Source organism: Tenrec ecaudatus, chromosome 10 (assembly GCF_050624435.1).
Source record: "Tenrec ecaudatus isolate mTenEca1 chromosome 10, mTenEca1.hap1, whole genome shotgun sequence".
Lineage (NCBI taxonomy): Eukaryota > Metazoa > Chordata > Mammalia > Afrosoricida > Tenrecidae > Tenrec > Tenrec ecaudatus.
Window position 1 is genome coordinate 49,941,560 of NC_134539.1, and position 13,611 is coordinate 49,955,170.

The following is a 13,611-nucleotide window of genomic DNA, read 5'->3' on the forward strand; positions in this document are numbered from 1 at the left end:
CCAAAGTCGATGGAGCGGGAAGGAAAGGCTGCAAGCACTGACTGGCCTCCCACATGCCAGCACTCATCCTCCATGCACTGGGGAGTTAATCTGTGTAACAACCTTTGCCTGGTATTCAGGTGAGAAGACAGTGGTTTGAGAAAAAGAAGAACAAAATTACAAACTGTGATTTGTGGGAACTGTGTGAAATAGGCAGTCAGAATAAAAGAACCAGAACCACAAGAAATTACAACTTACCATTACCATGGTTTAAAATTGTTGTTACCTGAAAGGACTGGGCATTTCCAGTTGAGTGGGACTCCAGATGTGCAACTTGCAGTAAGGCAGCAGCAGGTGCTGGGAGCCCAGAAACAGATGGCTGAGGCACTAAACAGAGCAAGGAGTTTTCACTGTTATCCACCCCTTGCTTCTAGCACCTGCACACTTGATCACTTTCCTCATGCCATCTCCCAAAGCCAGTGTACCGGGATCTCGACAATGAGCAAGTGGAAGGGAACTGGCATTCCCTTGAGCTCAGACCAGCGATGTGCTTGAGGGGAGGTGCAGAATACACACAGGGAGACGTCTCATGAGCTGAACGCCGATTTAAGACACGGCAACCAGACGGAAGGCATGTGTAGGTCTGAAACTCACCACCCCAGGACAAGCTGACACTACTCTGCGTCTTAGTACCACAACAACGTAAAACAAGTCCAGGAGCAGAGATGCTAATCTTGTGCCGACCCAATTCAAGGCCACATCATCGGAGCTTGGCTCCTTACCTTGTGAGGGCATCTGTGGTAATGCGGGATGGGCTGCCGGAAGAGAGGGTGGAATGGACGGAGCCACCACAGGCTGCCCCAACCCTTGCAGAGCATTCACCGCCTAAAACAGGACGTGGGTTTGATTAATGTGTATTGGTCCGTATTGAAGTTCGGACTTATTGTCTGCTTACAACCCAGGCTTTTTGGACAAACCAGAGGAAACAGTTTAGTCCAGTGTTTCCCAAAGGAGGGGATACCGCCCTCTGTGTGTGGGGGGGTGGGGGTGGGGAGGCACGGGAACCATCCAAAGGTGGGCTGCGAGAGCAGATACCTAAACTTTTCCTGGACCATAGGCTACAACACCAAGATTCAGTATTGCCAAGGAGGCGTGGAGTTTTTTTTTCCCCTGAAAATGGGGCAGTAAAAAAAAAAAAAAAGAAAAGAAAATGGGGCAGTAAAGCAAATAAATTTGTTAACCTAAGGTTTAGACAGTGGTCCTCAACCTTCCTAACGTCTCAACCCTTTAACGCAGTACCTCGTGTTCTAGTGACCCTGTGTGTGGGCATAGGTGCATGTGGGTAGACCCGCCTGGAGACGGATAGAGGAGCCGTGTGTCCGTCCCTTAGACCACTGGAAAGATGACCAGATTTTAACATTGGTAAAGCGGGACACCAGTGAGACACCATCGATGAAACTCATATCCTGGCGAAATAGCCACATGGCAGCCAAAAACCATATACCCTAGCTTGCCGTGCATTCTGCCGCGGGACGCAGGACAAATTGTTAAAAATCGGGACGTCTGGTCACCTTACACAATGGTGTCACTTTGAGTCAGAATTGTCTTGGTGGCAGTGAGGAAACATTTTAATAAGGAGCCCTGGTGGTGCAGTGGTTAGAAGCTGGGATGTTTACTGCAAGGTGGGCAGTTTGAAGCCACCACCCAGCTCCTGAGGAGAAGGAAGGGGCTTTCGACTGCCATACAGAGTTACTGCCTGGGAAACTCACAGGGGCAGGTCTACCTCAGCCTAAAGGTGGCTATGGGTTAGCACCGACTCATGGTAGTGAGAGAGAAACATTTTTATTTTTTTAAAATTTTATTTCCAAGACTATTATATTATCCAAATGTTATTAATGGAGCACCCATTTTGACTAAAAATTAATCTTTACTAACATAATAGATTCTAGTAAATTTATATTAACTACTTAAAACTTGCTGATATTTGTGAAAGAGATGTGGAATTGCTTCCATTTCTTAAGACAAGTGAAAGTTTCAGGTTCCAATTTTTATCGTTTTGCATGGAATCTTTCTCAACAATGATTCTGGATTAAAGGGAGAAAGCTCAATAATTTGAACCAAATAACCAAAACATGGTACCACATGCATTACTCAGTCTACTGTAGCCAGGGGACATACCTCAGGTTCTGAATCAGTGGGCTCCAGCTGAGGGGGAAGGATGGGCAGCATGGGCTGACCCATCTTGGCCATCCGAGAGATCAACTTGGCCTTGACTGTATCAGGATTCTAAAGAGAGAGCACAGGCAGAGAAATCACTGCAAGCCAATGTCCTTATCTTCAGGCACCTTTATCCCTCTGACTCTTTTATCAAAACCTTCAACAAGTTCAGTTGTCACATCTACCTAAAGCCATTTTGTCTAAAAAATGGAAATAAAAAATTTCTTTTCTTTTTTATAAAGATTTCTTGAACAGAAGTATACTTGTACAAAATGATCCACTAGATGGAGAAAGAAATCATCATAACCTCTATTTTCATTATGGTTAAATTACAAACATAAGCCTGCATCGGAGTGAAATTTCTTAATATGGCTTTTACCCAAGTCTCTTGAACTCCCACCAAATGACTGGGAGTGGTGTAGTGGTTATCCATTGGGCTGCTAACTGTGAGGTCAGCAGTTTGAAACCACCAGCCAGCTCTGTGGGAGAATGAGGCTTTCTATTCCCTTTAAAGAGCTGGTCTCAGAAACCCAAGGGGCAGTTCTACCCTGTCTATAAGGTTGCCATGAGTCGAAACTGACTAGACGGCAGTGAATCTGTATGTGTAACAGCAGTAGAGGGGAATGGTTTTTGTTACCACCCTCCTGGGTCTAAGGAGGGGCCATCTTTGAAGCAAGAGCAGAGAGAAAGCACAGGACCTGGAGAAGAGCATGTTCCAGAGCCCTGTCTGAAGGGTCCGAGGCCGAGACAAGAGGCACCAGAAGCTGCGTCATGGAGACCACGAGCAGAGCAAGAGGAGCAGCGCCAAGACGATGGGGCTCTGAGACAAAGCGACAGGCCAGCTTCCTGCTCAGGGATAGCAGCGGCCAAGAGATCATGCACTGACAAGCTGAAAAGCTCGACTGCTGGTTGAGCAGAGGTGGTAATGTAGATTAATGACTGTATCCTTACTGTTTACTGATCCTGACTTGTGGTAACCTATTAACTTGCCTAATAAGCCCTTGAAATTGCGCTTGTGAGTTCTGCGGGGCCACTGCACCAGAGCAGCAGAGTGACTTGGGAGAAATGGTTGGCGTCAGTAGATACACAAGCCTGGGGCATAGAGGCGCTTCTTATCCTGGCCCGACACCAATGGGGATGCCAGAAGAGGTCAGATGTGCCCACTCCATTGACTGCATGGCCATTGCGGAGATGAGCAGTTCAAGGGCAGACAGCTTATAAGGATTTGAACACTTAATGTAGACGCTCAGGCCAACTTACACACTGACTCTCAAGTAGGAGGAAATAAATAGAGGCAATGATTGATTTTTAGTCTGAATCAATAGCTCTCATTTCTTTCCCCGCTTAGCCCACTGGCAGGTCAAATCCACCTAGCAGAACTATGGAAGAGAGAAGTCTTTGGGATCTGCTTCCCCGGAGACTACAGCTCAGAAAATCCTACAAGGCAGTTCTGTTCTGGACCTGAGTCGGATGGGACTGGAGGCAACTAAGAACAAGCTAAAGCTCACTAGGACTGGGGACGCAGGCTGTGCACTTACTGGATCGACTGTAAGTTGTTCATGGAGGGAAGTCGTTTTGGTACGAAGAGTTGGCTCCCTGAAAACAAACAAAAAAGTATATTCTCAGATGAACAATTTTCTATCCAAATGCTTATTTATATCCACATTTGTCTTGGGCATACAAGGGGGCTTTAAAAAGTTCAAGGAAAAATTGTATCATCTTTCAATTCCATTTTTCCTTGAGATTTTAAAACTCCTTTATTTGTACTTATACTCATGATCCCACCGTCTTAGTATTCTCTTATCACCTGAGTTAGCACTTTTAAAGAGGCCGTTTGTCAGGGAGAGCCCACGCAAGGATTCCCCACTTTCTCCATCCAACTTCCTTTTGCTGTTGTAAAGTTATCTTGGTTTTCAACTCCATCTTTGTTTCTCAACGTCCTGCAATTCCCTTGATGGACAGAACCCCAGCATCTTACCCTGATTTGAAGGGCACCGCTGTGGATGGTGACGGAGCAGGAGCAGGGTCAGCACAGAGGCTGTCAGCACCAGGTGTGGGAGAAGGGGCCGCGGAATCCCGGGAACTAACACCGTGCCCATCGGAGCCAGAGTCTCGGGCAAACTTCACCTAGGAAAAGATCCACCACAGCTTGGAGACACGGTAGACAAGGTGCTATTCCCACTCTATTGTCCTTTTCTTTATTCTTCATCACACAAGTTTATTTATTCGTTCATTGTAGTCAAATACATCGAGAAGCAGAAGGAAAACAGTAATAGCCACTTGTAATTAAAGTGCCAAGCACTAGCATTCTTAGAATTTCAGATGGATTAGTTCACATTTTTCAAAGCATTATTTACATAAACCCCCACATTAAAACATACACACCAAGGGGGGCAGAGTCCAAAACACAAAAACAAATTCACTATCAGCAAGTCAATGCTGACCTCAAAGCAACACACTGTGGGTTTCTGAGACTGTTACTGTTTATGGGAGTAGAAAGCCCCGTCTTTCTCCTGAGGAGCTGCTGGTGGTTTCAAACTGCCGACCATGCAGACGGCAGTCCAACACATCACCATTGTACCACCGGGGCTCAAGTGGGGCAGGGTAGGGTAAATTAACTGGGGGTGGGGGTGTTGATAAGTCGCTTAAATTGTTGAGAACAAAATTGATCATCTGAAATGTAACATTTATGATTGTATTTTATTACACTCACAAACATCACAATTGAACCTAATAATCACTACGTGAAAACAGGTTTGTTTGTTTGGAAGGGGAATGTGATTTCTTAATATGGCTCTTCTGTCTATCCATGTCTGGGTGGGACTATGCAAATAGACTGTGTGAAACACTGACAGAGGGGTCTGGCCAGTTTAGTTGCACCTGTCCCAAGCCATGGTATTTCCCACCACCTCGTATACATGTGAACATTGAGCACTGAATAACTAAGACCAAAAAAGAATCAAAAGCATTTGAATTATGGTGCTGGCCAAGAATATTGACAGTGCCATGGACTGCCAAAACAGAGAAATACAGCCAGAACGCTCCTTGGAAGTGTGTTAAGAGTTAATCTCATAAACTTTGTTGGACATAATTTAAGGAGCGATCAGGCCCTGGAGAAGGGCGGCATGCTTAGTAAAGTAGAGGGGCAGTGGAAAAGAGGAGCGCCTTCGTTTGACAAGATGGACTGACAGTGGTTGCAATAATGGGTGCTGTGAGCATGGCACTGACCGGGCAGTGCTCCATGCTGTGGCACATAGATAGGGTCACTATGAATCAGAACCACCAGCATCTAACAACCATGAGTCCTGTACGTGCGTTGTGTGTGGCCCTGCCATAGATTAAAGAAACCAGCAGAGAAGCAGCGTTTTGGGTGGAGTGACTGGTGTCAGAATAGGGCAAAAGAAGGATGGAGGGTAGAGGCATGGCTGACCTCTGTCTTGAAGCAACTGGTCTTTGGCTGCTGTAGCAATGGATGATCTTCTCCCTTTAGTAGCCAGAGGAGGTCAGATATAGCCCCCACACCATTTTCTCAGAGGGTTACAATAATTTAATGAAAAAATTTTTTTAAATAACAGAAAGTACAGATATTCATGATAAAGATTTCAAATGATAAAAAAGGTAAAAAGCAAAAATCCAAGTCTATGAATCTCATTTCCATTCTTCAGGGAAAATCACTTTTAAGTATTTAACCAATGCTCGCTCTTGTGTGTGTGTGTGTGTGTGTGTGTGTGTGTGTGTGTGTTGGGGGTGGGGTGGGCGGGTGGTGGAGAGCGGGGATACAAACACATATATCACATAAATAGGTACTACTGTGTATATCTAGGTATACAGATACTCAAGAATACATAGGTATGTGGATCTCTAAGACAATACCTGTACATCGAGGGAGAGATGCAAACAGGTAGCGAACAAGAGGAAGCCCCTCCATGGGACACATTGACACAGTGGCTGCAACAAAGCGCTCAAACTGACAGTCACTGTGAAGACAGTGCAGGCTCAGGAAGGATTGTTTACTGGTGCTCACAGGGCGTTTATGAGTCGGAACCGACTTAACAGCACCTAATAGCAGCAGCATGTGATACACATGCAGCACAGATACACACACAAGAATCTATACGGATGTAGACATGTAAGCTATACATATACACACAAATGCATATGGACACACAAGACCATACTATCTATACTGTTCTGTAACTTTCAAAAAAATTAACAATACATTTTGGTTATTTTTTAAAGTTACGATAAGTCCTCTATATGAAAATCCAAATTTTAATCCATCTCTTGATGACAGGCATTAAAGTTGTTTCCCATTTTTTATGATTACAAACACAGAAGAGGAAAGGGGAATCTTTGCATGTTTACGTGAAATATAATGATAGGATGAATTTGTAGCTATGGAATTGCTAAGCACATTAGGCAAAATTCACCATTAGATAAAAGAAAGAATGTGGAGAACTAATGTGCTCAAAACCATAACCTCTTTTAGACTATACAGAAAGCTAAGAAGGACATAAACCTTGATCTTAAGATTTCAAAATGATTGCACTTTCCACATGAACTAAAATCATACAAAAACAAAATCTATGTCTAGAGAACTTGATTTTCAAACAAAATTATTTCACTTAATGAGTAAAGAGGCAACCTGGAAGGACATCACAAACAATACAGTGGTTTCACTCACCCGCCTAACCTCCACCTCGAACACCAGGACGGAGTCCGATGCTTGAGTCCACCCTACGACTCCTTCAGAGCCAGCAGCGCAGGACGGGGGGACAATAAGCAACCGCTTCCCTCCTTTTCTCATACCCAGCATTCCATCCTCCCAGCCCTTTAGGAATCAGAAAAGGGGAAAAACTCGTCAGACACAAGCTTTCTTAAAAAGAAAAAGCAAAGTACAAGATTATTGGCTTTTACTCAACCATGTTTTTCAGGTTGACACTATCTTTACAGGTCAAGTGTCACCTTCCACCCAAATGGGTCACAAGGTACCTAGCGTGGCATTTCTAACCATATTTGTAAACACTGGATATCTGTGGTTGGACGAAATACACTTATTTTCCCTGGGGAGAGCAATGGAGGAAGTACAAGAACTGTAACAAGTTATCATTTAGTAAGCATATCTTTCCAAGCATTGTTCTAAGGGTCTTATAAACATTATTGTGTTTACTGGATTTTGCTACAAGTATTTGTGAGCTTTTTAGTCTACTTCACTTCATCCCCAGTCTTTTCATAAACACCCTGTGCTAATTTTTTTACATTATACAAATACTTTGGGGGAGGGGAGGGGCACAGTTGCTGAAAAAGGTAGAACGGACCTATTATTTGCTTACATAAAGGCTGAAAATAATATCAAAATGTTGGTGGCATTATCCCCATTTTACAGATGAGATGTTTACATTTACTTACCATCCCAAGAGGTTACAGCTAAGAACACAGAGTTGGTAAGTTTCTCCACAATTCACACCAGACCTGGCTAGGTTCAAAGTCTAACCCCTTTAACTGCTATGATCTACAGGAAGAAATCTTCCAAAAACTCTGGGGAAGGAAGTCAAGTGAAAAAAAGCTATCTGCCATACAGATGAACGACGACTTCAGAACGCATCGATCGATGTGTCCAGCTACAATGATACCCCTCATATGCAAAAATATTCATTTTCTAAACCACCTACATAGTGGTCATGAACAAATTCACAACTTGAGCCAAGGTCCTTGGACTCCAACCCCAGTGCTCCAGCTGCTAGGCCTCGGTTAGCGCTCACACTGTTTGGGGCGTGCTGACTGACCATACCCCAGAAGAAGGCAAATGATCTCATTACTACGACACACATCAGGGAAGACGTTCCACCTCTTTCCTCTGTCAGGCCATAAAAAACACCACCAGACCACTGCCATGAAATCCCTCTTGACTCACAGGGACGTCACAGGACAGAGTCGAACTGCTCCCTAGGCGGTCTAGGACTGCAGAAAGCCTCATCGCTTTCCTGCCACTGAGTCACAGGAGAAAAGGGGCAGGACCAAGGAAAGTATGCATATGCAATGTAGCCTCACAGGTACAAGTCTCCGAATGCAGACGGCAACCACATTTGGCCTCTCTGACTTTTCAGGCAAGTCTTTCCAGACTCAGAAGCTATGTCCAGGTTGCAAAATTCACAAAATGTAATCTACATTATGCAAACTGTAGCTGATTGAATTATGTAATAAAAGAGTTAAGCCTTTACCTTGATGACTTTTCCGGATCCTAATTTCAGACGAAGCAGTTTATCTTTGTTAGAAGTGGAGTCAAAAACCTGCAATTCCATCAGTAAGATAAGTCAGCCAATTAAAAAACTTATCATCATCATCAAGATAGTCAACTAACTACATGACAGCACAGGCTTCTGGACTGGGAAATGTTGATATACTGGGAAAATAGCTCTGAGAGGACCTGAAGGATGGGCCACAGCTAAGATGTGACATTACACTGAGTACCTCTGAGACACTGTTTTCCAGGTTCAGAAAATAATTAAGACCTCTCTGCATATCAAAGCATTTCATGTCTATAAAAGAATTTCAAGTAAATTATATGTTGGAGGCTGACACCAAGCCTACCAAATAAACAAGGTAAAAACTATGAAGCATCCTTGGGGCGGGGGGAATTAAAAGCTTAAATGACATAGTAAGGTCAAATCAAGATTTACATTGGACTCAAAACCCCATTTTTTAAAAAAAACTCAGCCCAAAGCTCTTTTATACTCTATTGCTTCTGAGTATATCCCACCTGAATTTTGAGAAGAGCTCAAGAATGGACTTGTCTCACTGAACACTAATGACAGAAGACATGACGAGCCGTGGGAGGACATCAACCACATTATACATGAAGAAAGCAAGAGGTCATTAAAACGTCAGCAAAGAAAAGAAAGGCCAAGTGGATGTCAGAACAGACTCTGAAAAGTAGTCTTGATTGTAGAATAGCAAAAGCACATGAAAAAAATGATGAAATAAAAGAACTAAACAAAAAATTACAAAGGACAGACTGATAGACAAAGTATGATCATGAAATGTGAGAAGACCTGGGGTTAGAAAACCAAAAAGGAAGAACATGCACAGCTTATCTCCACCAGAAAGAACTGGGTGTAAAAATGTAAAGCCTCTAATTACAGTATTTAAAGATTCTATGGGCAAAATATTGAGTGATGCTGGAAGCATCCAAAGAAGATGGAAGGAACACACAGAGTCACTGCACCAACAAGAACTAGTCGACATTCAACCATTTCAAGAACCGATGGTACAAAGAAGTCTAAGCAGCCTTAAGGCATTCTTGAAAAGCAGAGTTCCAGGAATGATGGATACTAATTGAAATGTTTCAATTAAAAGATGAACCACTGGAAATCTGGCCAACTGCCTGGAAAAGATCCATATGTGGGCCCATTCCAAAGAAAGATGGCCCACCAGGAGGTGGGAATTATTGCAGAAGACCATTCAACAGTGGGTGAAACAGTAGATCAACAGTGAGCTGCCAGAAATTTGAGCCAGATCCAAAAGAGGATGTGGAACAAGGGATATCATTGCTGACGTCAGATTTCTCTGGGCTGAGGGCAGAGAATATCAGAAAGATGTTTACTTGTGTTCCACTGACTATGCACAGGCATTCAACTGTGTAGATAGATCATTTGGTAACAAACGGAACAGCATTGTGAAGAATGGACATGCCAGAATACTTCGCTGTGCTCATACAGACCTGTCTGTGGTTCAAGAGGTAATCATTAGAATAAAACTGAGAGAATACTGCATGGCGTAAAATCAGGAAAGGTGCTGTGTGCCAGGGTTGCACACTTTCCCCATATTTATTCAACCTGTATACCGAGCAAACAATCCGAGGAGCAGGACTATCTGGAAAGGAACACGGCTTTTTAACAGCCTCCAATATGCAGGTGACACAACCTTGCTTGCTGAAAGTGAGAACGACTTGAAGCCCTTGCTGAGGAAGATCAGGGCCTGCAGCATCCACTATGGATGACCCAAAGAAAACCAAAATCCTCCTAAGGGAACCGGTAAGCAGCATCATGATACATGGAGAAAGACTGAAGGTGTCAAGGGTTTCATCTTGCTTGGATGCACAAGCAGTGCTCATGGAGGCGCTCTCTTTTTACAAGAGCAGAAAGCCTCAATTTTCTCCCATGGAGCAGCTGGTGGGTTTGAACTGCTAACCTATGGGTAGAAGCCCAACACTTTAATCTCTGTACCACCTTGGCTCCTGGACAAAATATACTTATGCACGATTAACAAACATACTTGGGAAGTGAGTTTCCACTTTCCCTAAGTAGAAGCACCACAGTGGCTTGGCACAGATTTTTTTATTACCCAATGTCATGAACATAGGGTCGCTATGGGTCAGCAGTGACTCCATGAGCACTGGTGGGGATCCAAGCAAGGTGAACTCCTGACGGCAGCCACACACACACATTGATAGTGACTAAAACCGGGCTTCCCGACAAGAGCTGCAAGCCACAATCGTAACACCTGATGCGGGATAGCTCTGGCTCTCCTTAAGCAACAACGGAACTTGCAAGCGTACATTTTCTTACCTGGCCCAGCCCGTGATTCTGGAAGAGCCAGCCAGTATATGCCACTTCCAGAGAATCTCCAACTTCTACCGCAGAGCCCTCTGCTACAGCGAGGTCCTGTGAGAGCACCACATCCAGGGCAGGGGCGCTGTTGCACTTGGCAATGCACACCTACAAAATAAAACCACAGCAGCATAAGCCGAAGTCCGGCTCAGCACACACTCAGCGCATTATGCCCTTTCCAAACAGTTGCATCCACTAAGAACACAAGACATTTGTGAAGCAAGCCACTCCTGTTAGTCATCTTCCCAGGAATCAAAGTGGCTAAGATGATGGCTTTGGCATCGAAGGAGTTAACCACTTACAAATTCTGTGACCTTGGTCAAATACTTAACCTCTCTGGACCCTAGATTATCCATTCATAAGTGGAGATAAAAACATAGGGTGGTTCTGAAAATTGCCTGAGCCAATACAAATATAGCCCGGACACACTATCTGGTAAGTAACAGCATCACCCGCGTGCTAAACTGTTACGATCTGCTATTTCGGCATTTAAAAAAGTGACAAAAGAAAAGAGCCTCCCCAGAACACCACCACAGCCAATATGAAGGGGTGGGGGGGTGGGGGTGGGTAAGGAGCGCATGGAGTGGAGACCTGAAGCCCATCTGTAGACAACTGGACATGCTCTCACAGAAGGGTCACAAGGAAGAGATGAGCCAGTCAGGGTGCAGCACAGCACCAATGAAACACACAACTTTCCTCTAGTTCCTTAATGCTTCCTTCCCTCAACTATCATGACCTCAATTCTACCTTACAAATCAGATGAGACCAGAGCTTGCACACTGCTACAGATAAGAGCCTGCACACAGGGAATCCAGGATAGATAAGCCTCTCAGGGCCAGCAATGAGCATAGAGATACCATGAGGAACAGGGGAAGGTGGGGGGAGAAAGGGAGAATCAATCCCAAGGATCAACATATAACCCCCTCCCAGGAGAATGAACAATGGAAAAGTGGGTGAAGGGCGACAGAGGACGAGGTAAGATATGAAAATAATAATCTATAACTTATCAAGGGTTCAGGAGGGAGGGTGGCGGGGGAGAAAAGGGGGAAAATGACCTGATATCAAGGGATCATGTAGAGAGAAAACGCTTTGAAAATTATACTGGCAGGATATGTGCAAATGTGCTTGACACAATGGATGAATGTATGGATTGTGATAAGAGATGTAAGAGCCCCCAATAAAAGCATTAAAAAAAAAAAAAGAAAAGCGAGCCTCTAACAACTTCTAAAAGGCATCAAAAAAGGTCCTTTACAAAACCACGCTGCACCTGGAACTCACACTACCTATTGCTATCACCACATCAGCACAGATCATGGACCAAGGAGCTGGATGCATTTTTTGTGAATATTCTATAGTCAACACTTTCTTTGGTATATGTTAAAAATCTATCACTCATCTTCCTTTTGAAAAAGTTTCATTACTGCAATCAAATAACTGTTAACTAGAAAAATGAGACATCACTTTATACCAAGCAAACAGAACTAGAAGGAAAGAATAAAGATAATTCTCAGTGGTAGGAAAGGCATGGTGGGGAACCTAGTCCTTCTGTTTCTAGAAGGGGTCAGACAATTGATTATGAGTGTGATATAGTGCAGTCTTTGTGAAAAGCATTGGGTCAAAGTATATTCAGAACCTAAGCATATCTGGATTTGTTGACACATTTAGAATTTTAACATGGGAAATAACCAAGGGGGAAGGGGAAGGATACAGATTACACACAAAGATGCTTATTACTGTGTCATTTGCCTCTTGTACAACAATACCTGAGAAGATAGTTTTACTTATTCTTTATGTGGTGGGTAAATGTTTTAATCAAGTAAGTTTTATATGGTCGTTTTTCTTTCAAAAGTTTCATTCTCAACGAGTATGTCTCTAAAATACAATAGGCTCAAGTGACAAATTTAGTAGTTTTTTTGTTTTCCACTAACGGAGTAGATTATCTTTAGGCAGTAGTGAGTTTTTCTATGAAACTTGGCATCAATTCAAGGTTATGGTCACACACAACTTGCCTAATGTCATCAATATCACTAAGTCGTACACCAGAGAAAGGGCAAGATGCAAATGCATTACATGCGATTTTACAACAGTAGCGGCAGTCAACAATTAAATAGAAGATGCAGCTGCTGAAACTACTTAGGTACAAACAAACACCTTGTGGGATTAGCTCTCGTGGTTCAAAGTAATAGAGCCAGGGCTTCATGGAACTGTCCAACCAATTTGCCTAACACTGGGAGTTTCTACGGGGCCTCCAAATTAGTGAGTAGTGCCTGAGGTCTTAAACGTTTTCAAGCACCATCTAAGATACAATGATTGGTTTCTATTTTCCAGAAAAAGCAGAGAGGCAGTGGCCCAGGTATATGAAAAGGAACTGGACTACATATCTGATTGCCTCCAATATCTCCTTTGCATGTGACCAGAAAAAGTAGATGGCACCCAGCTGCTGTAATTGAACATTTGATCCAGGGCCCAATAGATGCATCGTGGTCAAAAGGTAGAAAAATGTGAAACAGAATTTCAAACTTCTTATAGAATTCAGCCTTAATGGGATCCATTAAGGCTAGGAACCCCTAAATCTGTTGCCCTGACAAAACTTTTGGACCTTAAACCAATACTATCCCCTGAAGTAATTTTCAAACTAAACTTCAGGTTTGCTGACTTGGTAAAGAATGCTTACCTCGAGCATCGTGCTCTTTTAATGAGTTACCTGTATCTGACCAAATTAACCACGGTAGTAACTTTAGAGCTCAGCGGGCAGTGAGTCTAAGTCAGTGAGGCTGAAACAATATGGGGAGGAGAGTGAGAATGG

The 13,611-nt window shown here is 43.5% G+C and overlaps 1 protein-coding gene across 4 annotated transcripts in view; it reads right to left on the reverse strand.

The window, feature by feature from the left end:
• The window catches only part of FKBP15 (FKBP prolyl isomerase family member 15), a 51,391-nt gene that overhangs the window by 23,073 nt on the left and 14,707 nt on the right, over window positions 1–13,611 (reverse strand). For all 4 annotated transcript variants that reach the window (XM_075560345.1, XM_075560343.1, XM_075560344.1 and 1 more), the window contains exons 7-14: window positions 10,764–10,913; window positions 8,418–8,486; window positions 6,881–7,027; window positions 4,175–4,323; window positions 3,735–3,792; window positions 2,158–2,265; window positions 762–864; window positions 266–366 (exon numbers count right to left, since the gene is read on the reverse strand). In XM_075560345.1, coding sequence (XP_075416460.1) covers window positions 266–366; window positions 762–864; window positions 2,158–2,265; window positions 3,735–3,792; window positions 4,175–4,323; window positions 6,881–7,027; window positions 8,418–8,486; window positions 10,764–10,913 — 885 coding nt within the window. The remainder of the gene's footprint in view (window positions 1–265; window positions 367–761; window positions 865–2,157; window positions 2,266–3,734; window positions 3,793–4,174; window positions 4,324–6,880; window positions 7,028–8,417; window positions 8,487–10,763; window positions 10,914–13,611) is intronic.